Below are 27575 nucleotides of genomic sequence, written 5' to 3'. Positions count from 1 at the left end.
AAAATCAAAGATCAGTTCCAGATCCTCACTGAGAAAACACTATGGCTTATAAACCTATTAGAGGTAAATATGGAACACCACTAATAGTAGTACCTCTACATATAATAATAGCACATATACCTTAGTTATGGTACGTGTACCTTAATTAGGTACAGAGACCTTAGTATGGTTCACAGACCGAGAATCATTAGTTTATTTACGACTATTATAGGTGTTCCATATTTACCTCTAATAGGTTTATAAACCATAGTTTTTTCTCAGTGCTGAGCTCGTGCAATTACTCTTTAATCACGACCGAATGAACCTCTAAGGATGACTCCATTAATAATTAAGCTTGTTCCTCGGAAACTTTTCCGATGTCGTGAGCAAAGAGGGGTCACTTGATCGGGAAAATGGCAAAAAATGAATTTAAAGATGACGTTGATATGAAATTCGATTGATTAAAGGACTTGCACGCCGGGTGATTATGAATCATTTTCTCAAAATCACGTTTTCGGATGAAAAGTTTCCGAAAAATTGGAGATGACGTAACGATTTTATATCTTGTTACCGCATCGAGTCACCGTTTTATTACCAATCTGAGTTACTCCTTCGAAAGCTTGGTCAGAGCTCAGTTTGGTAGGGTATACAGTTCTGTAAGACGTCAGAGAGAAAATAACTTCGGTTACAAAAGTTGAACTTCAATTCATGTGGAAAATTAAAGTTTCCGCGGCGGTCTGGATATTTGAAGTTTTGAGTCTTGGGAACCGAACTTCGGTTACCAGTACGGAAGTATGGTTCCTATGATTAGAAACTAGGGTTACCTGGATCGAAACTTTGATGTTCCATATAAACCGACGTTTCTTTCTCAATGCGCATAAGAGAAATACTGGGAACTTTTAATAAGCGGATCAATTTTCTCTCTTATCACACTTATCCCAACGTTATTTTATTCTATTTTTTGTGTTCTTTGTTATATTGTGCGGCTCTACTGTGTGCTTTCGTGTGGATTACTTAGAGGTAAGATTACTTTGTTGAATGGCAGCCATAGTAGTTTATTGTGTGATAATAAAATAAGAAAGTTTTATCTTCTTGATTAAACACAAGCTATAGTGTTAAAAAAATGTAATTTATAAAAATGAAGTTTTCCGAGAGGTCCTTTCGTGTCACCCTATAATTTAAATTACATACGTTTGTTCTTTAGTTGACCAACAAAATAAGACAGGAAATATATCATCATATACGCTGATCTTCTCCTGAATCTATTTTACTTTGTTTACGTGCAGCTTTGCTAGTCAGCAAAACGTTATGCACGGATCTACATGTCCTTGTGGAAAATTTTAAAAACTACCGAATGCGACACAGATTCAAAGATAAGATTAAAACATTAATTATTTGAAAGTCAGCTAAAAAAGTGCATTAGCTCGCATAGTGCTCTCAGAGAAACACTTTCAAAATAATTTTACTGCTCAAAATAGACAAAAATTGAGTAGTGTTGATAAATTCTGAGCATGCCTGAGAGGACATGGGCGTAAAATCCCAAAATAAAACAATCTGATTTTTTTACCCGTAACTTTCTTTACGGTATGAGCACTTGTGTATTAAAACTTGGTGAAATCAATACTACGATGAATCTCCTAAAAGCTTCTAAAAAAAAAAAAATCACGAAATTTTTTGTAAGGGCTAATGCATGTGGTATTTTTGTGATTTACGGCACGCACCTGCCAAAAATGCCTGAGAAATTGAAAAACACGCGAACGGCCCCACACAGATAGACGTCACTGAGCTTAACTTAGAATGATTCGAATTAATGAAACTCAGCAAAGCACGTGTTTTCAATTTAAAAAATCGAGTGAGCTTGTATCTGCCACCATATGTATCTAAATGGGAAGCAATCTGGGTGGAAATAAAAAAAGTTCAATTTAACATTTCAAGCATGCATCTTCTTCCGTTTTTTCTCTGAAAATATAGAGACCTAGATTGAGTCGAGCCGACTGAGAAAATATGAGACTGTACAATAGGGTATAAAGTTTTCATAGCAGTATTCAAAACCTAGCATTCTCAAGTTACCGAAATATAACATTACTTATACCTGGAGATTAATATACGACCGATAATAATAAACCTGTTTTTGCTGCATGCCTTTCAACTTCTGGATACAAAATTGATCGGACTCAAACTAATCCATTGCAATAAGGATCGAAGTGGCCTAGGGCTGATCTGAAGAAGAACAAAACTTCTACATGCACCAGCAATATAGACGTTTTGATACATGAAGTGTTACTTTGATGAGGTGGAAGAGGAATAGCTGTTTTTTTAAAAAATGTTCAACTATTTATCAAGACAAAAATCAGAATATATCCGGCGCTTGAAAGGAAAACTAATGATTCAACGTTTTTAAGCCTTGTGTTGATACTTAAACCTTGTTTTAAGAGTGTAATATATAATGATTGGAACTCAAAAATATAATTTTCTTTATTCATATTCTTTACTCATATCAGCAGCATTTAAAACAGCAATTTGAATACACGTTCAATCCGTGGTTTGGACAGTCTTTTTTACAACTCGTTCCAGTGAAAGCACAGCATGTTTAAAAATGAAACGAGACGACGGTTCCAACGTCTTAAAGTTGGAAAGCGTTCACCGTAGCACCTCGTCAATATGTAAAAGTGGTTTTGCGCGGACGGAAGAGAGCGCTACAAGACGCTATTGAACTAAACGTGGAGCATAACCTAGGAAACATGCATCTATATAAGAATGACTTGTCCTCATAGAGTAAAATATAGGGGTCATCAGTGAAGGGGTACTTTGCCCAAAGATTTTTCTAGGACTACGACGACAACAAATTTGAACGATCCTTGAAAGAGTCATTAAATACAAGTACGTTGCAGAGTTTTAAAACGTAAAGATATTAATTTCTCAAAGACAAGCCTACATGCATTACATAAAGTAGACAAAATAGGAGAAGAAAGGTAGAAATGAGACAAAAAAAAAAAAAAAATTGTGAAACTAGGTATTGCTTCCCGCCACGAAAAATGGCGCTGATTCCCCTGGAGCAGTGCGGGTCTATGCTGCCGTGCTAAGGAAAAACGCCGTACGAACATTCGAGAGTTGTCAAATTTCCCTAGATAAAACGTGCATTTTGGACGACATGTATGCACCTTTTTCTTTGGAATTTTCAGATGTTTTAGATTGAATTGCGTAAAAAAATGTCTGAAATTTTTGGGGAAAAATATTCACAACTTTCCTATTGAATTCGGTGTTTATCGAAGGAATCTTGGCAACGTCTCTGGTTTATACGGCGTTCTTCCTTAGCACGGCAGTTTACCAACGAATACATTAGTAACATACCCGATGCAAAACGACGGGAAAGAGCGTACACCACTAACGTGGTGAACGCTCAAAATGTGCCTAAGTGCGTCATAGATTAAATTGCCTAATTCAACCACGAACTTATGGCGTAAACCACTCCAACACTCAAATGTAGCAGAGCTTAGCTTTACGTCAGTCTTTTTAAAAATAACAATGATAAAAAATAACAGCTACAACAAGACAATTTTTTAAAAAAGCAGCTTAACTTTACAAAAGTTTAATGAAATGCATTAAAAATTTATTTAAGAAATAAAAGGCACTCCTACGTATAAAACAATTATTAATTTTAAGTTTAATCCTAAAAAAGGATCCACATATTCTCTTTATGCAATCCCACTTTCAGCTTCCTATGATTAAGCTTTAAACATGTTTCCTATCACAAAGAGTTCATACGTATAGATAGGAACTATCAATATATGCGCTAGAAATAGATATAAATATACCGGAAAAAGGTTTCTGATTTTTCTAATCAAAATACACACAGCAAATAGCTGCGAATTCAAAATGAGAAACAGCTCTTGAAGAAATTTTGCAATAAAATGTTTTTTTCAAAACTTGAATAAACGATCCCCCCTTAAAAACTTCGTCGCTTTCAGTGTTTTCTTCTTAATTGAAGACAACATTCATAAATCTGACGATAAGATAACCCGCCCAATGGGTTCCTTCTCATGACTTTATTGGACCTTCTTTTAGGTCAGAACGGTAGCATTGTGCGGCAAAACTTTGACGAAGACAGTTTTGCCTCTTAAATGCAACAGTCATAATCAAAAATAAACGAAAGAACACCTGAAAATTAAATTAAAATCACAAGAATGAGATGAACTTCTGCCAAGCAATATTATCGCGTGAATCCGAGCTACATATTTTTACTTAAAAATATTATGTGCGTTTTCTGAAACTCTGCCCCTAAAGTTTCAGAAAAGGCTGATCCTTGACTTTCCTGTCGTGCTGAGCAAAAACGTCGTATGAACATTCGAGCGTTGCCAAATGTTCTCTGATAAAAGGTTGATTTTTAAAGGGCGTTACAAATATTTTCTCTTGAAATTGTCTGGTAATTTAGGCCTGATTAAATATTGAGTTCTCTGAGAAATTCGAATAAAAATTCCTCTGAATATTCAGATCTTATTGAAGAAAATTTGGCAACATCTTAAACCTCCATGGCATAGCGTTGCAAGTTCGTAACAACGTACTTTCGGGGTTTTTAAAAATTGAGTCTTTCTCCTCTGCCATGATTTTGCAAAATTTCATTAGTTTTTTCTTTTTTTGAAAAGTTGATTCCTTCACTTTAAAATTTTGAAAAAAAAATTTGGTACTCTATTTGGTCGCTGCAAGCTACAAAATAGATTAGTGTCCCTTAGAATCTGAGATCCAAAATTAATTCATGCCATAGAGGGTTAAGGCTCATGCGGCGTTCCTCCTCAGCACGGGAGCTTTCAACTCAGAGTGCTGCCTCTAATATCGGACTGTACCAATACACTCCTTTTTGGTTATCATCCTCCTTCACAAATACGCACTCTTTGACCGCTTGGTAGAGCGCTTTATGGACGGGCGTCGGATCAAACTGGTAATACTCGCCGAGAACCGGTCGCAATACGTTCGTCGCCTCGACTAGCCCGTAATGAGGCATCTTCGGGAAGAGGTGGTGCACAGTATGAACATTCGGGGTCTGGTGGAAGAGATAATTGAGGAACCCGAAGTCGCGGTCCACGGTAGAGGTGACGGAGCTACGGAGCCACTCCCACTCACCATCGCCGTAGCGGGGTAGATCGGGGTGGACGTGGTTGAGGAGTGTGATGCTGACCACCCACGCGTAGACGACGGTGATCGGCCCCCAGTAAACAGACGCTAGCCAAGCTAGTCCGTGTGTATGCGCTAGCCAGGCGAGTAGCGCCAGCATGGAGAACACGCCTGCATTCGAGAGGTGCACTTTGAGGCGCATGCGGGGAGGGAACATCGGGGCGTTCGGGTCGAAGTGACTATTGTGCCGCTGGTACTTACGGCCGGTGAGGTTGAACAGTAAATAAAGCGGCCAGCCCACCCCAAGGACGAATATCAGAGAGATTATGCGACCAACGGGACTGTTAAAGTACCTGGAAAAATTAAAGCATTTCGTCGGTGTAAGTCCGCAATAACATATCTCGTTTGCGGTGTCTGAAAATCCCCGCCTCTATATTTTTATTTTAAAGGAGAACAAGTCGACATCATTACTTGAAGTTTATGCAGACGTTTCTTTGCACAGAGAGGAAAAATCACGACAGTTTTAAGGAATTGCCGTTGAGTAGTTTTCCGTTTAAAAAGTAAAGTATGACAGGAAGTCTGCGACGTCACAAACCGAGTTATGTGATTGCCGACTTACACCGTAGATTCGTCGCACATTAAATTAATTCTTTCCCATCAAAATATAGAACAAATCAACGTATGTAAGATCAATGGACCACTATACGAATTTGAGCATTCTGATACATGATCTGTAACCAGAATTTCACGTAAAACACGATTCTTGCATCAAAAATTACTGAAACTTGCTCCTAACTAAGATATTAACATTTTAATTTTACACTGATTACGGGAAATTTGAATTGCCCGGTCATGAGGAACACAATATTCTACGTGAGTCGAATCGCGAACAAAAAACAAACTCGCAATCAGTTCACAGTAGTGATACGATTTCCATCCCAATTTCGTCAAAAATGCTCGGATCTTAACGGTGATGCAAGTTAGATGTAAGAAAACTGTATTATTCTGATTACTCTCCCAGCACGATTCAAAGGTTTGCATACTTCTCATTGACCTCCATCAAAGGATTAACTAGTCGTCAAAAGTCAGACTAGGGAGAAGATTAGTTTGTTAAAAATGGACTACATTTTGCAATTAGGCATTACAATCTCAAGCTCAGTTCAGAAATAACTTGTGTACTATTAATTTTCCCATGTGCAAAAGTGTTTTTTTTTTATGGATAAGCCAGTAATTGTAGTTTTTAATGGGCCTGTTGCATGTAAGAGATACAGCCGTGCGAATAGACTTTTTAGAGGTTAAATGACACGAAAATTACGATGGTCACATTTAAAAAGTCTAAAATACACTCCTTACTGCGCAATTTGCGTTGTTAGGAACGCGCTTTTTCAAATTTCCCGCGTCTGGGGGCAGTTTTCTAACGGAAAAAATTAACGGAAACTCGCGGCTATTTCCGGTCAACTAAAACTGACAACATAACCTAAAAATCGGAGCTCGTGATATCGTGAAATGAAATGTAGAAGAATTGCGTTGGATATTTAAAAGTTAATCGATTTTGTTACCTCATAAAGCGTATATGGACCACTGTAAGAGATCACGTCGGATTTGTAAACAAACTGAAGGAAAAAATAACAACAACAACAACGACTCGGCATTCGGAAATCACCGAGCCCGCCGTTTGCTCGTTTCCGGTGATTAGAAAACTGCCCCCAGACGCGGGAAATTTGAAAAAGCGCGTTCCTAGCAACGCAAATTTCGCAGTAAGGAGTGTATTTCAGACTTTTTTAATGTGACCATCGTAATTTGCGTGTCATTTAACCTCTAAAAAGTCTATTCGCGCGGCTGTATCTCTTGCATGCAACAGGTCCATTACAAAATGTAGTCCAAAGCATTAATAGTTAGCCATAATTGGCAATTTCTCATTTTTAAAAAATGTCATCAAAATTCTAACGTGCGCAATCATATTGACAGAAAGTGCAAAAATACATCAGAGACCCATACATTCCCTGGAGGCATATTTTTACTCAAAAAACCCATGAAGCCTTACCTTCGAATCACAGACGGCTTTTGTTTTGGAACATGAGCAGAATCTTTATCAACAGAACCGGTGTGGACATGGTGCTGATGGTGGCTGTGTCGCCACGAGTAATACGGTGTGAGCATGGAAGAATGGACCAAAAACCCAATTGCATCGTTGAGCCATTCGTAGTCGCTAAATGCCTGGTGCCCCATTTCGTGGCCCATGAACCATAGACCAAAGCCAACGGTCCCAGCTGAGGCCCAGTACAGGGGCCACGCTAGCCATTTCATCGGCCATGGTAGCAACGGGATGTAGTTATTCGCCACGTAGAAGAGGCCAGCTAAGATTGCTATGTCGTGAAATAGATAAAGCGTGGACCTAGAAAAAAATAATAATAGGTTAGTAATCAAAATCTTATTTCCGGAAGGTGGGGGGGGGGGGGGGGCTAGTTAGAAATACCTACTTTAAGACCGTTTCAAATATTAACTTGTAACTAATTTCCGCTGTGATCTTATTGTAAACGCTGCTTTAATGGACATGGTTCAACCATGTTCATGTGGGATTCAAACTGCAAAAAGCAGGAATTTCTCGATACATTAATAATTGAGGGGCTTTGAGGACAAGGCGCATTAGTGCATTTTTTGCCTTGTCGAGAAATCCGTGTTTGAAGTTTTGAAATGACATGTATCCTTACGGCGGAAAGAGAGTTCGGACTGACTTTTTGATGCTTAAACATTTGAATTCTGGAGCAAATTTTTTACGGAATGTGCATTAAGACTAGTTTTACTGGAAATCACGAAAGTCTATACATTCTTTTCCAAAATTGCACTTCCGCGCCTTGTCCTCTTAGCCCCTCAATTGCATTTTCCTTTGCAAGCCGAACGAAAAATCAAGGCAGCAATTGTAGTTTTAATAACAAAATGTACCAAATCCTTATTAAGTATCCATGATGAGTCACTAAACCTTGTTTATTTTATTGAATATTCTGAAAGTACAATGTGAGTAGATAACGTGGTGATTTTTCCGCATTTTTTTGGAGCCGAAATCGCGGTCGAAACCCGCTTTTGAAAAATCTAAAAACTGCAAGACATTTCAAACGCAGCCTAATGGCGGGAAACTGACGGTGTTGACGCACTGCGATAGTCATATCGCAATCTTCTCTCATTTTCCTCTGATGTTTGTTAAAATAAAACGTGTTTCAATGTGGAATTGTTGCTCGTTTATTACAGCTAACATATGAATGAGATTCAAGTCTTGAATTCAAAAGATATAATTTCGACTTCAGTATTGTTTTCATACACGAAGAGTAGATAGACATTTGACGGAAGTCGTGGAAACCCGTGCCCGCTTCTGATTGGTGCCGGATGACATCATTCGGCGCGGCGCGAAACCGGGGCGTTTTAAATTTGCGTATAAGTTGAGCGATTTGAACTGCGCATTTCTCGGTTATTGAGTTACTTGTTCGCGTTTTCAATGTGCGCATCGTGTTCTACGCGTCATTTTCCTTCAGAAAACCATATTCGCAAGTCAAAATTCGTTCATGGTTTAGTGACCCATTGGTGATATTTCATTTTTAAAAAGATATGTTCATGTTTTGGAGGTAAATATCGTATATTCAACCATTGATAGTTTAGCATTATATTGAGCATTATCTATTAAGACAGGAAATGAAAGCTGCAGGAAGTACAATCTCACTTCATATCCTTCCCAGGACTAATTTGTTAGAGTGCAATACTAACCGTAAGAGAGAGCGTTCAAAACAATGTGGAGGCACGAGAGATTTTAGCTCTGCAAGAGTAAATGGCGGTTTTGAAGTCGGGGCGCGTTTCCGAGCTGGTTTCGAAGGTTGCTCATTTTTCGGCAAATCGGGTGTCATATGGTATAATACATCCACACCCATACTTCTGACCTGAAAATGTAGAATTTTTTATTACATCGCTATGATATTGCTGAAATACAAAATATCAAAATCGGGTTATATTGCCGTACTTAAAACTTCATCAATGATTTCTTGAAGTTTGGAGTTTCATTCGATCATGAAATCTTCCTTCTCATTAAAGTAATTTTCATTCATTGAAACCCCCGCATCCTGATCAAATCAACCTCTTATTTTCTTCATTACATGGAATGCAATTGCTCTGCCAAAAACAGCACTCTTACACTGAGAAAAAAAGTACGGTCAGGAGAACCGCAGTGCGTTAGCACGTACCGCACAGTACGGCCGATATTGAACACCGAATGTTTCGGTTTACACTACAGTATATCCTCGGTAGCTACTACCAGACTTCTCGGTTCGGGGTACCGAGATTCCCGATTCAGGGTACCGAACTCTCGGTTCCTGCTACCGAACTGCGATTTGCACAACCGGGGTGGTGCGGTTTGCGTTACCGACGTTTTTAGGGGTGCGCCGGTAAGGGTAGGGCGATGTGACGTAGCTGCTGGGGCAGGAGGGGGGGGGGGGGGCTCCGGCAGGGTAGCTGGCGCGTTTTTCGCTACCGCACGCTAGTAGGGAGTGCCCATTTTTGGTACTCCTGACTGCCGTGTTTTTTCTCGTGGGGAGGGGGGGGGGGGGCTAGGGTGCCCATTAATACATAATGTCGAGATATTTAATGAAAGGGGAGAGGGAGAGATGATTCCAAATTTCCCTCAATAGAGGAAAAGATCCTATGTACCCTCTGGAAGAGATGCAAAAATCCCCGTTGGTCCTGCTAAGACCAACAGGGATTTTTGCATCCCTCCCAGAGGATACATGGGATATTGTCTTCTATTGAGGGGAATTTGGAATCATCTCTCCCCCCCCCCCTTTCATTAAATCTCTCGACTTCATGTATTAATTTGCAATAATAAAGTCACATTGTTTATTTTAATACCTGAGAGAAATTTAAATGAAAAATGAAGAGACCTCCCTCGGTCACTATTTGAGGCTAAAAAAGACATTCGGACCTTCAAAAGCGGGGCTCTTGTGTCATAATTTTGAAAATATTTAGTCAGACAGCACAGCAAATTTTAATCAAAATCGATGCCATGAAGCCTAAAATTTAATTTGGAAAATGATCTGGTGTTCGGCATGAAAAACAGTGCAGGGAGAGAAAAAGCTGGTTATTAATTTTTCCTAATTTTCCTTAAATTCATTTTTTTTTTAAATTCCCAAGTAACTTCAGTTCCTCCCAATTTTGAATCGCTGATCGGTCGTTGTAGGTGCATATGTTGAAGGCAAATAGTCAAATCAGGCATTTGGTTGAATGCCTAGGCAAATGGTCAAATATTTTCACTTAGACTGAAATTCTGATTATTTTACTAACTGTAGACAAAATAATGCTCTGATCATGTGGGAAGGAATTCTCTGTAGAAATTTGCTTCATACAATGATAAATACCTGAGTTATTTCTAGTCCTAGATTGCACATTTATCTCAAAATACACAGCATTTAATAAAATAAACTTATTTCACAATTTGGACAGCTGAAGAAATGTGAGGAGCATTTTTGAATAGGAAAGGCAATAACAGTCTGTACTTTAATGGATTTTCACACTTTAAATATTGGAAATTCGAGAGGTCTCTGTGAAAACATAAGAAACCTCGCAACATCTGAAAATTTGACAATCCGCCTAGGTATTTGATAAAATGCCTAATTTGACTATTTGCCTTTGACACATACACATCTCTCTAAACAAGAATTAAGCACGATTGAAAAATAAAAAAAAATACCTCATTAGGTCTAGGAGCAATGATTGGTTCATGCAAGGAACAGTATCTCTATTCAAGTCATAGAGTAACCTCAAGTTGTATTAGTTTGTCGTACTTCAAATATTCTGTAAGTATTTCAAATTCCTGAAATTCTGTTGAGATTAAACCCTGCCCTTTACAAGACCTTGAAGTATAAATAGAAATTTTTGGAAATTTGGCCAAACAAAAACGGAAGTTCAACTAAACGGTGAATAGTACTGTGATACTGTTAAGCCAAAATGTTTAAACTGTCCAACTTGCGGCGCAAATTCATCAAGATTTCGACAGTCAGACCTGAAGTCTCAACTCTCCAAGCGAGATTGCTAATGCCTATTCGTCTCGGCAGTCTACTGTATAATTTTTAACGGCGATTTCAAATTTCATACGATTTACATCCAATGTCCCGGATGAAACTTGTCTCGTTTTTAGTGATGACTCCCACAAGTGGTGATTTACTAAGCAACTTCGAGCCAATCCCTTGGCTCGACGAGGGAAAAAGATAGCAAAGCTTATCAAGCTGCGAAAATGCTGTCGATTTGGCCAATTTCAGGTCTACCAAATTGCTTCAACCTGCGTGCTATTAACAATCATGTATTGCAACGCTGTGCCCATGCGATGGAGAAATCCTGGAAGAATTTTTTTACCTCAAAAAGTGTGTATAATTTGGACTCCGGAGGACGTGTTCCAAGAACGTTCATATTAAACATCTATCACTTCCATCATCACCTCCCAAAAAAAAAAACCTTTTAGAGAATGGATTTTCCCGACTTTCCTATTTTCTTGCGACTACACACTCCTCTCAAGATACTGTGTGCGCTGAAACCTTAAATTTCAATGAACATTGGCACGTTTAAGAATGACAGGAACTCATTTTTCGTTTTATTACAACAATTATTCTTAAATTTGCGATAAATGTATCGCATATAATGATTAAAATACTACGTAAGTATAAGTTGTCAAAAATGTGGAGTGGTTTTTGAGCCACAAGACTCGGAATTGGCTCTATTTTTTTCTAATCAAGGCGATCTATAGAACAGCCTACTTATTTTAAAACAATTGAACCTTGGGCCAAATCATCTTTCATGAATGTAATAGTAAAAAATATAATGGTGAACTACCGAGATTTTCTTATTTGTAGGAGATTCTCATTTTTTGTTTACTTTCCAAAGAAGATTATATTGACGAAAGTTTTTTATTGGTTTAAAATCTTCAAGAACTATATCTATACGGGGTGGGCATAGAGTAACTGAAAAGTGGCTATAACTTTTGAACAAAATGAGATAAAGGGTTCCGGTTTGGACCATTGCTCATTGTGGCAAGGGGGGGGGTTGCCATTTAAAAATCTCGAGTTGCTCCCTTGGGGGGCCCCATCAATGAGCCCCCCTGAAAAAATCAGCCCCTTGCCACAATGAGCAATGGTCCAAACCGGAACCCTTTATCTCATTTTGTTCAAAAGTTATAGACACTTTTCAGTTACATTATGCCCATCCTGTATATTTTGTTTGACATAAATAGAATTTTCACTATCTTAGTTTCCTATTATTAAGTCCTTCAAAGGTCGTAGTAATACAACTGTCCTCTTAAAAAATTAATCTTACCTCTCGACGTTCAAACGTCCCAACTTTCTTTTTTGTACTGTACAGAACAGTTAACTTTTTGTGATCTTTCGATAAAACTCACAAAATGCACCACAAGTCAATTTCACAACCATACCGCACTAAAGACAGTCAATTTCTGTCCTGAAAAAAATGAGAACTTGCAGTTTTATTCGACGGTTTACTTTTACAAATCCCGCATATAATCGGAGTACTTTCCTCTCTACGCTCGAGATTAAAAAATCAAAAACACTAAGAAATGGATCGTTTTAGTTAAATGTGCTATTTTTCTCGTGAAGAATGGGCTCATTTAGTATTCTTTGGGTCATTTATACGCAGCATTAGTCCATATTAACTGCGCCTGTGGATGATCGGCCAAAACTTGGATTTTTAAGTTACCTCTTTGCAAATGAAGGATTTTGTCTGCATTTACATTTCTTCTACCGAGCACTGACCCTCCACACGTGCTGCATTGCGTCTGCGCAGATCGCAGAGCTCATTTGTGCAAATTCGGTAGGCCATAGCCTGTGTCACACGATCAAACCGTGATATCAATATACAAGTGCTGTGATTGGATTACTCGGTGACTTGGACCAATCCTACCTTTTTATTTTTAGTAATACCTACAAAAAATTTTAGGATGATTAAAGTGTAGTAACGGGAGTTGTAATTTTTTTAGTTGTTTGAGGGATATTACATGGAAAAGAGTTAGAGGGTTTTATTGTGATTTTTTGGAATGCATGTAAAATTGAAAAATTTCAGGGAATTAGCTCATAACACAAATGAGCCTAAAATTCGGAAATACTGAAGGGATACATGTTGCCTAAGTTTTCTATTCAGTATATTCTAGACAAAAGGACCCCGCACACTCCTTATGGAGATGTGTACCACGATCGATTTTAATTTTTTTATTGATTCAAATTCGTCTATGAATGCTGCTCAAACGGCATCATTGCGCCAACTTTCTACGAGGCACCGTTTTTGTATAATTCGTGGACAAGTTTCGATAATTCCTTGCATAAATGAAGTGCAGAACTCGCGTAAGTTTAGGGTCGGTTGGGTGAATGTAAATCACGTAAACAGGAAAACTGATCAGCAGCCGTTTTATCTCGGACTCCACAAGCCTTTTCTTATCACTGTCCAAATCGGTTCTTTTCTCTCATTGTCCTTACCAATCAGACACGCACTGCGTTTTGAATTTAGTCGGCCTGTCCTGGAAATTACCGAAACGTCAATTGCGGATTGTGCAAAAATAATGGCTTATAGAAAGTTGGCACAATGATGACTTTTGATCAGCATCCATAGACGAATTTAATTCAATAAAAAAATTAAAAATTGATCGTGGTACACATCCCCATAAGAATAAGAAGTGTGCGGGGTCCTTTACTAAAAATGAGAAGTATCTCAACGTATTAAAAAATGTCTATGAAATCCCCCATAAGTAACATTGTTTATTTACTAGGTCACAAAGGCCTATTCAGACATGTGACATCATTTCAGATCAGAAGTTTAATCAATCGGTTATGTTGTCCCCAAAAAGAAAATAGCTTTTTGAGAAGCTTTTAGGGTTTGAATTTTGCACCTGATTTAAGTAAATAGGATTCAGAAATTTAGACCCTAGTTTGTTAAATTTTCAGGTACACAATTTATTTTTAGACTGATGTTGAATGAAGGGAACCCGGCCTCGTTAATGGTCGGATGACAGAATTGAGATAAAGAGGTTTAAAGTTTCATTTCTCCATAAGATTGTATGTTTAAGATGGAGTTTAACGTGTTTTTGCATTAGAAATATTTTTTCGATTTTGAAGTACAGATTTGACGACGGATTAAAGGCGAAACATAAAATGTTCTTCCAAAATCCGACTTATTTCAGGATTCTTATGGCTAATTTTAATTAATTTTTACTTTTAATTGGTGTGATAATGACTTGGGCGACCGGCCACAACGTTCCGAGTTCATCCTAGTGGGTAATAATTGTTATAGCCTTTTTCCCCATTTTCATTGCCTTCCTATTTTTATGATACGTGTCGTAGTATCACTATCACTTCATACATGCAGTCATTATAATGTATTTATAATTCTTTTTTTTAAAGGATTCCAAAAGATCTAGATTCTCGCGGATTATTGGAGAAATCAGTCCTTTTTCTGTGTTTGAATAATGCAAGACCTTTAAAATTTTAAGTTCATTTCAATATACTTCAAATTTTCTTTCTTTTATTCATCCAGTTTAAAAATCATGTAGAAGTTGAAGCGGATATTTTTTTTCTCTGCAGAACTTCCATGAATATTCGCTGGAATCAGATATCATCATGTGAACTCGAGCAAAACTTGGGAAACCAATAAGTAGTGACGACAAAACTTGACACTTTAAAATGTCGAGCACATATTCTGTTTTATCGCCGATTCGTGAATATCTAAACTGCGATGACTAGAAAAAATTTGCATCGTAAGTGAACACAAGTGGGATTGATATTTAAGATCGGTAACGGTAACGCAGAAGATAACGCCAGCGGTCACGGTAACGTAGACGATAACGCCAGCGGTAATGGAACGGAAACGGTGTCGGTAACGAGAAGGAAAAAGAAAAGGTAAAGAAAGGGGAGCAATAACGGTGTATAAGAAAGAAAAGAAAAAATAAATAAGAATAAAATTGATGGATTTACCTAAACTTGCGGTTGAAAGTAATGCTCAATGACTAATGAGAGTAATGCGAGTACACATTCTTCTCTTTAATCGAGAATAGAGATCAATTTAAAACATTTAAGATCCTTTGCCTCCATGTTATTCTTCGTTACAAGGAAATACTTCAAAGAAGTTTGCTGGAACCAGCTATAGCCAAAAAGAGTGAAGACGAGGAAAATCAATAAAAGGAATGAAGGAATGGAAATGAAGAAGAATGGGGGACAGGGATAAAAATGACACCATCAGTATACTTAATTTGTATTTGAAATTTCTTTATAATATACAACGTAGACAGTCGTTAAAATAGAATGTGATATAGCTAATTCTTAGATTATGATAGTATCGTCGAGTTGCTCTGAGGAAGCGAACATAAAACATTCATCCTGAGGGGTTGAAACAGTTATATATTTGACTTTGATGTGATGAAAATGCTTTGATTGTAAAAAGATGGCTATGAATAAGCTGTCTGATAAATCGAAGTGCCCGTTCTTCGTCCCGAAGTGGGTTTTAGGTATAATGAGTCTTTAGCTGTAAATCATTCATTGGCAAAGAAGTCGCTTGGACCTAGAGTCACAACTCTCAGAACCATTGCCTGTGAAAAAAAAATCTTGATTCAATCAGAGGAAGAAAGTAAAAATCACAAGGAAAAAGGAAAAATAAAGGAAATCCGCTTACATTAACAAGCTTGGCTGTACCGATTCAAGCAGAAATCCGATCGAATCAAGAGTGTTTTTTGTTATTAATGTTCTTAAGAGTCTGGACTCCAGAATCAAGCGACGCGACGCACGTTTTTCCGTAGTTCTCTAACTACGTGTGCACCGAGGATTGAGCTTGCAACCAAGCCTTTTAGGCCCAGGTTGGTGGGGCCGAGGTCAATAAAGTATTACCTTCACAAAGCCATAAAACAACAGAAAAAAAAAAAAGTATTACCTTTACGCGTCATCACGTCATTGTTTTGCGCATAATTTTTCTGGATAAAAGCACATAGGAGAACAGTATGGAGAACTAAACGTGTAGATAACGGCACGTAGGTACCACGCGTTGGCGTGCGTTCAACTGTAAATTTTAAGGCTCGGAGTTAAAATAAAAAAAGTAGTTTACAGTTGAAGACAACTTTTCTAGTGCTGAGTGCGTATTGCATTTGCGCTGCTGAGACGATGTCAGAGCAAATGGATCTCGTGTGTTGCCTACTTTTGCTGGTAAGTAACAAAACCATACCAATTTAGTATATCGATTAATAATATCTATTCAGCTTGGAAGATATTTTTTGGCAATTCAGAGATGTGAGTATTTAAACTCCAACTTTAGATTTAATGATAGGGTACTTGGGAATTATTTTTTTATCTTGACTGGATTCTATGGATTACATGTAACAATCGGTTTAATTTTTTTAATTTCAATAATAAGACAGTTAAATAAAAAAAAATAGATTAATAAAATTATATGGATTTGAATATTCTATTTGGTACTGATATCTTGTTGATTCTGGCTATTGATGAAGAATATAGATGATAATTATAGTAACCAAGGCAATACTTAGATATTGCACTGTTTACCTTGAAAACTTATTGAGGTTCAAGGTTTATTGAGTAGCAGTTCTATCTTCTATGGTTAAAATGTATTCGCCTGTGCAGAGAAACATCGAAACGGTTTAGTTTTTGAAAAATCCAGGCTCCAAACTTATATGCCGTCCGTGAATTCTCAAGATGACATTATACTTGGAAAACGTGCTCGGAAAATAATATTTAATTAGTACATGTTGGGAGCCTAAACTTGACTCGAAGGGTGAAACTTCATCGAAGGACATGCAGGTATTACACTGTGTAGAAATTCATCTGTCGGCCTTAATATTTAGGATCTATACAGGTGTAAAAAGAAAAAAAGAAAAAGAAAAAAAGATAACGATGTGCATCTGAATGTTTTAGCCAATTATTAATTGCTAATCATACTCCTTCGGCACAACGAAATAAATACGTGCAACAACATTCTATTACCCTATTCACTTCGAACTATAATAATTTTCATTAACCACTTGGATGAAATTTATTTGACTAAGAAGCTGCACTTTAATGATCTCTGAAATCGCCTAAAAATTACGTGCTGATTGGACATGCGAGGAAGAAAAGAAATGAATAAAGAAAATCTCCTCAAAAGAAATGAAGTGAGTGCAGCGATTTTAAAACACCGGAGACAAGATACGATGTTTGGAGTTTTACCGTAAAATTGTCGATATAAGGATTGAAATAAACGTAATGAAATTTGGTCCTACAAGGACGTAAGACCGGTAAACTTTGTAATATCGTGTCTTTCGTAATAATTAAAACATCCTTATTTTCACGGTTAGGGGGAAAAGTAATGGTGGTTTTATAATAGTTGACTTGGATTTTGACGCACTAGAGCTTTGGGCATGGAAAAGTATACGGTCCTAGTGTGCTTCTAGTGAAACTGTCCTAATTTTTTTTCTCCGTACAATTTTCAAAACGCACGCACCCCCTCCTAGCAAGATTCGCACTCCCGAAAATTCGTCGTTTTTCTCACGAAAGATTGTAACTCCATTTCAACGTTACCAGATTTTTCTTCGCAAATTACGTATATTAACAAGGAAATCTTGGGCATTTTCATCAGAAAATTTCATTGATTTTCCTCGGATCTCAAGCGAAAATCAGACAAATTTTGGATACAAATTCCACATGTACATTTGATGAAAAACAAGCGGGAAAGTTCTAATACGTGGGTATTAGAGAAGCGCTCAGCGGTGAGCGCAATTTTAATGAGTCCCAGATTTAATTTACTACCTATTAACTGAGTATGTTAAAATTTGCAATAATTAAAACATCTAAAATTGTGCTTCCTCCCCCCCCCCCCCGAAAAAAAATCCAAGATCCATAAGAAAAATAATGATCCATTACTTAAGTACCGAAATATTAATACATAAAAAATCCTCGATTTCTCATAAAAACAGAGAAAACTATTACGGCTCCAAAAAAATAACTTTTCTAGATCATTTGAAGAAAATGTATCAAAGATGAACGTATCACTTAACGAGGCCAAATTAATTGTTTTAATGATGCCCTAATTGGACACGTAAAAAATATTATAGGTAAATAAATGAACGTAGAAATATAAATATTAATAGGTAAATGATGAGACAATAAACGAAATCAATCAACTGCAACTGATTGTGAGTACTGAAGGTAACTTTTCGCGAATCGAAGGCACCATGTGTCCGCTAGGTTGCAGCACACTACGCTAAAACCTTCTAATGACTCATGATCAGACACAACCTTTCCTATGTTTATTGTTTATGCTCTATGATACTCTGTCTTCGTGATAACAGGATTTCATACAATACAATAATCTAATACGTAATTACGTAAATAGAGAAAGAGAATTCTTGCAATACCAGAATTATAACCAGGGTAAACGGAAATTACATTCATTTTTTCCTCCTCATATTATGTTGAGCCTTAGTGAAAAATCTTTCCCACTTTCCTTCCGCAGTTTTCCTTCTGACAGCAAATTGTTAATCATGTTCTCCTGAAATCCTTGCTTTCATTTAGTAGATTCGGAATTTCTCATAAATTTTAGGAATTTAAATGCGTTTACAGAAATTTCTGGCCAACCAAAGGCAGAAGTTGCCTCTACGCCTTAATTTATAAAGGTAACTTACGTTCTGTGTAATTAATAAACCATGCTGGCCCAAATATCTGAAACCCTCTACTGTGATAACATTCGAATCAGTCACTGTTACAGGGACAGTAATATCTTCAATGTAATCTATAGGGATATTGTAGGTATAGGTATATCGTAACAAGTCAACAGTGAAACTAGCAGACCATGTATCTCGTTTGCGGTGCTTAAAAATCTCCGCTCCCATTTTATTCTTTTGACAGAGAACAAATCATTTTTCCTCCTTGGTTTTCACAGAGTTTTCTTTGCACAGAGAAGAAAAATTGCAGAAGTTTTTATAAATTGATGTTGGTTGGTTTTCCGTGTAAAGAAGAAAGTATGAAAGGAAGTCTACAACGTCGCAAACCGAGATACGGGGTCTGGTAATTCCACCGTCCAACTGTATTTTACAGAAATTACATTGTGAGTATGGAGCTGATCACTAGAATTACTATGCATAGATATGTACCTAGGATAAGGGTGGTTGCAACAGTATTTGTCATGAATGGTCCATGACACCTGCAGAAAAGATCGGTGGTTCCTGAGTGATGATAAGAGGACTCGTAGGTTTCGTTGAAACGCATGATTCTCATATGTATCTGTAGAGGTATAGAGTTTTGGCCTGCTGAGGAGTTGAGTAAATTAGGAGCCATTGCTCATAAGCTGACAAAGTTAGGAGGAAACACGATGAAACTGTAGAACTTTTGATACTTTGAGAATGTAAACAAAGACTCAACCTCAAAAATCTTTCACAATAATATTGTGTACTCAATTTCCAAAAACTCTATGGTTCATGAATTTTTTAATCAAAGGTAAGTAAAAGTTCTCCAACTGGATGAGAGATGGCCGTACTTAGTGATCATTCGACGAAATTCTCTCTGCCATTTTACCTATTCATGGAATCAAGTAAATGTAGGTCCCCGTTTATTAGACGATGCGACGCATGAAAAAATGCCAGGCGAAAGCAGTATCTTTTGTTATTGTAAGTCATAAAATCAGGTTGTAGGTAAGAAAACTTCCTCACACATGGAGGTGATGTAACTTTCAACCTCATCTCCTACATAGTCTGGTGGAACACTTATTATCGTCTTACGGTAAGTAATGGAGAAAACCTTGTTTTATCGTCTCAAAGCGAGTCCTTAAGGAAGGTTATTTACCCTCTTTACTGAAAAGTAGACAACAGGCCAGTTGAAATTTTGCTCTCATTGAGCGTTCAAATGTCTGTGTTAGGTCTGCGGAGATAACACATAAGGTGTCTTGCAATGAATCTGACGGAACCAAATTCACCAGAGAGTGAATGAGTAAATGAGTCATGAAACCTAGAATTTTTAGTACAAATAAGAGGCTAACACATACCTTTGTTATGGAGCAATGTGAGAGGTAGAATGTAGCGGTTTCAGAGTAGAGTGTTATGAGGAAGATTTATGAAACTGTCGGTGCCGCAAAAAATCTTAGACTTTGAAAGTACACAATTTTCTGCTACTTCAGATATCTCAGATTTTTTGACACCTAGTTAAACTCAATAATTAGAAGTTGTGAACTGACAGGGATGTGATGACGACATCGCTTTGAGAATAACAGATATTCTATGATCAAGGATACACTCGAGCGGTCCTTTTCATAATTTGCAGCGATGAGGTGGTGACAATTACGAAGGTACAAATCCCTGCGCTTGAGCTGCGCAAAATGCTCCAGTCGTTTATCTATGCTATTCAGCATAAAAATGCAAACCGTGTTGTAATTGGTGCTTGAGAACAACTGTGGTACACTAGTATAATGAAGCATTTTGCATGTATCGCAAATGGCAGATCTCCTACCTGACATACTTTAATTAACCCAAAAACACTAAAACAGTCTCTGAGGTAGCATGATAATTGGTCAAATAATTTCACAGCATTATACTTCAGAAACTTTCACAAACTTCACGAGGTGGGCAGAACGAGTCTGAAGACAAGACACGACATACTTTGAATAATTCCAAAATATTATGCTTCAAATTTCAGACAATTTCACAATCTTAAATTTCACAACACAATCTTAAACGAGGCGGATGGATTATGGAATTAATTATGGATGGAGGGAGATGGACGAAATATGAAAACACAAAGGAGTAAGCGAGACGCGAGAAGCAAATACGGGAGAGTAGTGTCATCTGATCTGAATCTGAATCGCGGCTATGTACCTACAGAAAATGAACATTGATCTTATTAAGCCAGAAGAGGGCCAAAGACGCCAAAACTCATGAACCAATTAGAGAAGGGCAAAAGGATGGCAATACTCTCCAGTTCCTAGGTCAAAGACACATAACCTAGATGTAGGCGAATTCTACTAAGGTCTCCGAATAAGGTTATCACCGGTGGAAAAGTTTTCGGAAAACAGAACGCGAATCTTGAACTTTCAGAAGTAATTATAGGATAACTATAAACCGCATAGCAAAGAGAGTTTTAGGACTGTTATTTATTTCTTACGCTAATTTGCATTTAATCGTATTCACAGAGGCATAATGAGGTAATCAAAAAAAAAAAAAGTAAAAATGGCGTTTCGTGCATCGATGAGTTGGTGCGCCATTTGATCGCTTGAGCGCCCTACTATACTAGAGCTCTAGTGGCAAATCGAAATCAAAAAGCGCCGCCTATCGGCTGAGCGCTTAAAATCAATTGTTTGAGTCAATTCGGCAACCTTGGAATGGAGTTACGTTCTTTCATCCCGGAGACGATGAATGAGGGCATTACCGTCGATTAATCTAGGTATTCCTACTCATAAACCTTTAATAAAAGAATGCCGGTGGATGAATTTTAAAGGCGAGTCAGCAGTTTTTGTTTTTCTGAGTTATCGTTTCAATATTTTACAGTTTTCAATTGCCAACGGCCTTGAAATATCTGGGACAACAGCAAATGTGGACAGGGAGCTAATCTTCGACATTACAGATACACAGCTGGTAAGTTTTAAAAGTTAAGTTTAAAAACTAAACAGCACTGTACTCGCGTTTTCTTTTACACTCAACCAGCCCATATGAGACTATCTTCTCCACATTCTTCCTACACTGTTCAACCAAAAGAAGAAAAAAAAGAAAGAAAAAAAATGAAAAATGTGATAAAGAGGATCTTATGTACTTTGAAGCGCTGAATCTGAATATAATCTCCGTTTTTTTCCATCACCCTCCAATTTTCCGGAAAAGCCGATTTTACCCGGAAAAATGGCAATTTATGGAACTGTAGGAACAGGGAAGAAAGGGATGGAAATAACGACAAACAGGCATACAGGAGATCAGAGGAGCGTGTATGTAAGCGAGGAGAACAAAAAGACAAGTGAAAATTTTGCAGGGCTATTTTGGTGTTTTTGTGACTGTTGCCCCTGCGGAATGTAGGTAAATTTTTTCTCAGATACCATATAGGACAACTCTGATGTATTTTGAGCCGCTGAGTTCGAAAATGACCTTCTTTTTCCCCTATGACTTCTCAGTTTTCAGGAAAAAAACGGACTTAAAGTGTATTAAACATATATTTTTAAATTGTCTCCGATGTGTGATACAACATCCGTCCTTATTTATTTCAAGCTGCTAACTTTGAATATTATCTCAGATTTTTCCCACCGTTTTCCTTCAAAAGTCAATCTTCCTTAGAAAACGAGCATTTTTGATGTTTTTGCGACGATTTTCCTGTTTTAAGGAGTTTTAAAAATTTTCCGAGCTCCTCTTTAGGTCTCTCCTGATGTATGAAGAGCCACTGAAGCCGGATTTGACTTACACTTATCTCTGACAACTCCCCGTTTTCGAAAAGGTTTGATTTCTCCCGGAAAATAGCTTTTCCAGACTAGCTTTCCCACTTCCAGGGAAATTCAAAACATTTTTCGCGAGTGAAATACAGCATTTCTCGTAAAATTTGAGCTGAAAATCCCGAATATGGCCTCAGAAATTCGTTATCTTTTGTTTTGTTGGGAAAACCGAATTTCTAGGAAAATTGTAGCCAAAATACAGAAAAGCTCGTTCTCAGAGAAAAATTGACGTTTCCGGCGAAACGGAAGGTGATGAAAGAAACCGAGGTCATATTCGAATTTAGCAGCTTTAAATACGTAAGAATCACTCTACAACGGGTCCAGGAAAATTTATAAAAATGAATTGCATGCATGACAAATATACGTCAAATTTGCTCATTTCCCTGGATAATAGTCGTTTTTCCGAAAAACTGAGAGATGATAAAAAAAATGAAAGCCATTTACAGACTCAGCGACTCAAAATACGTCAGATTATTCCGAGAAAAATCTGAGGAAAAATTTTCCTAATTGAAAAAAACGTTGATCATATTCGGATTCAGCGCCTCAAAATACATAGGATTCTCTCTATCCGTCCGGGAGAATTTTTTATCATTTTTTCATTTTTTTTCTTTTTTTTTCTTTCTCTTTTAAATTTGAGAATACGTCCATTTTCAAACCTCGAATCGACTCATCATTTCAGAGATAAAGACAAAGATTCATGGATGAAATGCGCATTAGCTTCGGCTTCAAATGAAAGCCATTCACATGTGCGATGGGAAAATTCCGAGTAATGGCAATGGTGCTGGGTCCACACTATTTTGCGCGGTGAACAAGACCAGATAGTTCGAAGTGATGCAAATTAAATACCAGTCCATTTTCGAATCACGAATCGACTCGTCGTTACAGAAATAAAGACAAAGATGCATTTATGAAATACGCATTTGCTTCGGCTTCAAATGAATTTCATTCACATATGCGATGAGAAAATTCCGAGTAATGGCAATGGTGCTGGGTCTATACTATTTTGCGCGGTGAACAAAACCAGAAAGTTCAAAGTGATGTCAATTGAATACCAGTCCATTTTCGAATCACGAATCGACTCGTCGTTACAGAAATAAAGACAAAGATGCATTTATGAAATACGCATTTGCTTCGGCTTCAAATGAACTTCATTCACATGTGCGATGAGAAAATTCCGAGTAATGGAAATTGTGCGCGGGGCGCGCGCACTATTATGCGCGGTGAACAATGCCAGAAACTTCAAAGTAATGTGCATGGGATCCCCTTTTTTTCTGGACTTTTTCATCGATAACAAGCATTCTACAGAAAAATTTCCACAGTCTCGTGTACTCTTTATCCTGTGATCGCGGTGATGGCATAAATCGACTGTTATAATCTACCCGTCTCGAATCACAATTCATCGATCTACAACCTGGGCCTTCTCTTTTGAGTTTGATTAGCTACTTTATAGGAAACGAAAAGCATGTTGAAAACACTGTTACAGTCTTCGTCCCGAGAAGATACATTTTTTGTCACGAATAAATCTTCCAAAATTGAAAGGTTGATGCTCCGTACAACAATCGTCTTATAAGGACTATTGAATTTCTGGGTGGGGCTATGAAACTGTTATATTTATTTTTTTTTAAAATCTCGTAAAAACAGATTTACAATGTTGTTTTCTAAAATGTTCTAAAAATATTAAAAAATATTATTTGAACATAATTGTTTCCGTGAAAAACCGGTCATTTTCGAATTATACTAATCGTTCCCATTACATGGTATTGAAATAAAATAATAGGGGTCAACGTTAAAATGAACCCAAAGCTCCAAATTAGTTGCGGAAAAATGCAAGTCGAGCCACGCACTGTCGCGCCGCATATAAACAGGCATAAATTCACCGACGAGGGCTATCGGCTAATGGTATTGCTCAATGCCAAATTCCCCATGTCAAAAAGGCCCATCCCCACCAACAATACCGGGGCGACGACTCGTCAAACTGATTTGGGTCATAGACGAGTATTACTTATAATACTGCCGTGCTAAGGAATATAACGCCGTATGAACATTCGAGAGTTGCCAAATTTCCGCGGATAAAATGTTCATTTCAGAGGAAACTTATCGACGGTGAAAGTCGGCAATCACATAACTCGGTTTGCGACGTCGCACACTTCCTGTCATACTTTATTTTTTAAATGGAAAACTACTCAACGGCAATTCTTTAAAACTGTCATGATTTTTCTTCTCAATGCGAAAAAAATTCTGCAAAAACTTCAAGAAATAATATCAATTTGTTCTCCTTTAAAAAAATGACGTAGGGGCGGAGATTTTCAGACACCGCTTACGAGTTATGTGATTGCCGACTTTCACCGTCGTTATGAATATTTTTTCCTTGGAATTTTCAGGCACTTTAGATCAAATTATGAACAAAATTATCTGAGAAATCGGCAGAAAAATATTTAAAATTTTTTCTGAAAATCAGTGATTTGCCAGAGGAAATTTGGCAACGCCTGAAGGCTCATACGGCGTTTTTCCTTAGCACGGAAGAATGTTCGTCCGCTGATTCTTCGAAGGCGCGTCTTTAATTTGTATTCAAACCTCGCAAGACGGATAGAATTAGCTGTCACCACTATTTCTTTTTTCAGAGCGATCTAAACACGCCTCAACTTTTGTCTTTCAGGATGTTCACCTACCAAGTAACCTCCAGCCTCAGTCAGGAGCTACGCACTTCCTCTCAGACACACCCGATCAGCAACAGCTTGCCACCAGATCAGGACTCAAGGCAGTGGGAACTTTCGTGAAAACCTTGTCGAGAAAAATGACAGGTTTTCCCAGGAAGGGGAAGCGTTCAAAAAGCCGCGGCGGTAGCTTTGTATCCCGCGGCGGTAGCTTTGCATCTCGTGGTTCATTCGGTCGGCAAGATTCGTCGAGGGATGTTGGCTCGTCTTCGCGTCGACATGGGGCAGTTCGGAGACCACCGAAACGCGAGTTGTCTCATAGCGAAAAATACGGTCCGCCGGGTGGCTACAACAAACAGATGGTGCATTACGATGAGAATGATATTCCGTCACCCCGGACCCAGAGGCAATTGGAGAAAGGACCTTCGGAAGAGGAATTAAGGAAGCAGTTCGGACCGGAGGGTGGTTATCCAAGACCAATGGTCCAAAAACCTTCGGAAGAGGAATTAAGGAGGCGGTTCGGACCGGAGGGTGGTTATCCAAGACCAATGGTCCGATACGACGAAAAGGGAAGCAAATAAATCGGTGCATCACTGCCATGCACAGGAAAAACGCCCCACGAGCCTTTAGACGTTGCCAGATTTACTTCAATAAAAACCAATTTTTTTGGAGCATCGCGGAGCATTTTCCCTCAAAATTCTCGGATAATTTCGTCCGCAATTTTATCTGAAACATCTAAAAATTTCGAGAAGAAACATGAATAACTTTCCTCAAAAAGGCATGTTATTTGGAGAAATTTGGCAACCCTCGAAAGTTCATACGGCGTCCTTCCTTAACACAATAGATTAGGAGATGCTTTGTTTAGGGATGTCGATACTTGAGGATGTGTAGTTGCCTGTTATGCCGTGCTAAGGAAAAACGCGGTATGAGCCTTCAGACGATGCAGAGTTTCCCCTTAAAAATCACCAATTTTCAGGAAAATTTTTGAATGTTTATCTGCCAGATAATTTTGTTTGCAATTTGATCTAAAACTTCAAAAAATTTCAGGGAAAAATATTCATAATTTTCCTCACAAATAAACATTTTATCGAAGGAAATTTGGCAACTCTTGAGTGTTCGAACGGCGTTCTTCCTTGGCACGGCTGTATCGATACTTGCAGAAACAAGCCCGAGCGGGCTTCAAATCAAACCCGCCCTTATCTTCAAATGTCAAAAATACTAGCCAACTACATAATATGTTCAAATAATCCGCAATTCATCATTTTTCGAGCCAATGATTAGCGCCAAGCAGCGCCGTAAACCAATCGAAACTTTCAATCGCGTATAATACCAGTGGCGTGACGTGTTTTGCGATCTATCGATATTTCCGCATTTGAAGCTGTGGTCGTAATCTATTATCAAGATGTTCGTTGCGAACGCCCTGTTTATCGATACTTTTCAATAGGTTTAAGTGGTCGATCAATCGATATATCGCAAAGCACGCCAAACACTGTATCGACCGCACCGCGAAGCATCAGTTGGATTACATTTTGCAATAAGGAGCCATTATTTCTAGCCCATTTTAGTAACAACATACATGCCATTGGTTTCCCTATGCAGATAATGTGATTTCATGGGAGAGCCAGAGATAGTGGTTCCTTATTGCAAAATGTAATCCAGTTACTCTTCTCCGAAAGTATCGATCAAGTATTGACATCCCTATTTCATGACTGCAAGGAAACATTTGAAATATTTTAAGAATAAAATGATGCTACAAGAGGCATTGTGAAATCAAAAGGCACAAGTCGGTTTTTTCAGGAAAATGAGTTGTTAGCAACACTAAACTGTTCTTCTCAAGTTGAATCCAAATAAATGAAAATAATTTTAAGAAATAATAACTCAGAGGTAAAAAGGGGGTAAATTCATCCCCAAAAAAGTATTAACTAGACTAAAACTGAAAACTAAAAAAAAGCTGAAAAAAAAACAAAACTAAAATTAAATTCATTTAGGTGAAGGTCTTCATTAAGAATCTATTTTTGCAACCTTTCACATTATCTTCGTCCTGCTTCATAAAAATGACTGAGGTTACCCCTATGGAATTGTTAGGATCAACGAAGCCTGCATCTAAATGGAAATTTAAATAATGGAAACAATAGTTAGGATCAGAAGAAGCTCAAATCCATCTCTCCTTTGGGGTAGTTTTCGGAAAAGTATCGACTTTGACTTTTGAAATGTTTAGGTCTGATCATACTGGTCCTGAAACGTAATGTAGGCGTTAGATAAAAAAATTCATCGTGCCCATAAACCTTACGCAGTTTTTGCAGATATCTGAAAGTTAGAAGAGATGACTTTGTGCCCTTTAAATCCCTCATGCCTGATGTGTTCGTAACC

General features: G+C 37.8%; 2 protein-coding genes across 3 annotated transcripts; one reads left to right on the top strand and one right to left on the bottom strand.

Annotated features, from left to right (window-relative positions):
* Positions 1-269: 269 nt before the first annotated feature.
* On the bottom strand, positions 270-12741 carry LOC109043387 (uncharacterized). The gene is made up of 4 exons (XM_019060576.2): positions 12430-12741; positions 8845-9014; positions 7133-7483; positions 270-5441 (listed from the first exon to the last, which is right to left on the bottom strand). Exons 2-4 carry the CDS (start codon positions 9003-9005, stop codon positions 4790-4792), a joined length of 1164 nt encoding a protein of 387 aa, XP_018916121.2. The 5' UTR covers positions 9006-9014; positions 12430-12741; the 3' UTR covers positions 270-4789.
* Positions 12742-14513: 1772 nt separating this feature from the next.
* LOC109043353 (uncharacterized) lies at positions 14514-27496 on the top strand. 2 transcript variants are annotated; one of them, XM_019060543.2, is made up of 3 exons: positions 14514-16307; positions 21629-21715; positions 25208-27496. In XM_019060543.2, the coding sequence occupies exons 1-3, from the start codon at positions 16266-16268 to the stop codon at positions 25784-25786; spliced, it is 708 nt and encodes a 235-aa protein (XP_018916088.2). In that variant the 5' UTR covers positions 14514-16265; the 3' UTR covers positions 25787-27496. The 2 variants fall into 2 exon arrangements, with proteins under 2 accessions (XP_018916088.2, XP_072154357.1); XM_072298256.1 differs by lacking the exon at positions 14514-16307 and having other exon boundaries at positions 21433-21715.
* Positions 27497-27575: the final 79 nt, after the last annotated feature.

The sequence above is a fragment of the Bemisia tabaci genome, chromosome 3 (assembly GCF_918797505.1).
Source record: "Bemisia tabaci chromosome 3, PGI_BMITA_v3".
Lineage (NCBI taxonomy): Eukaryota > Metazoa > Arthropoda > Insecta > Hemiptera > Aleyrodidae > Bemisia > Bemisia tabaci.
This window is presented reverse-complemented; position numbering and strand designations above follow the sequence as displayed.

What these genes read in the sequence shown, in the direction of transcription:
- LOC109043353 (XM_072298256.1), top strand. Translation starts at nt 21,497, where the DNA reads ATGAGGGCATTACCGTCGATTAATCTAGGTATTCCTACTCATAAACCT. An exon ending in ACATTACAGATACACAGCTG is followed by an intron (nt 21,716 to 25,207) that starts GTAAGTTTTAAA and finishes TTTGTCTTTCAG; the next exon opens with GATGTTCACCTACCAAGTAA.
- LOC109043387 (XM_019060576.2), bottom strand. Translation starts at nt 9,005, where the DNA reads ATGGGTGTGGATGTATTATACCATATGACACCCGATTTGCCGAAAAAT. An exon ending in TTTGAACGCTCTCTCTTACG is followed by an intron (nt 7,484 to 8,844) that starts GTTAGTATTGCA and finishes ATTTTTTTCTAG; the next exon opens with GTCCACGCTTTATCTATTTC. An exon ending in AAGCCGTCTGTGATTCGAAG is followed by an intron (nt 5,442 to 7,132) that starts GTAAGGCTTCAT and finishes TAATTTTTCCAG; the next exon opens with GTACTTTAACAGTCCCGTTG.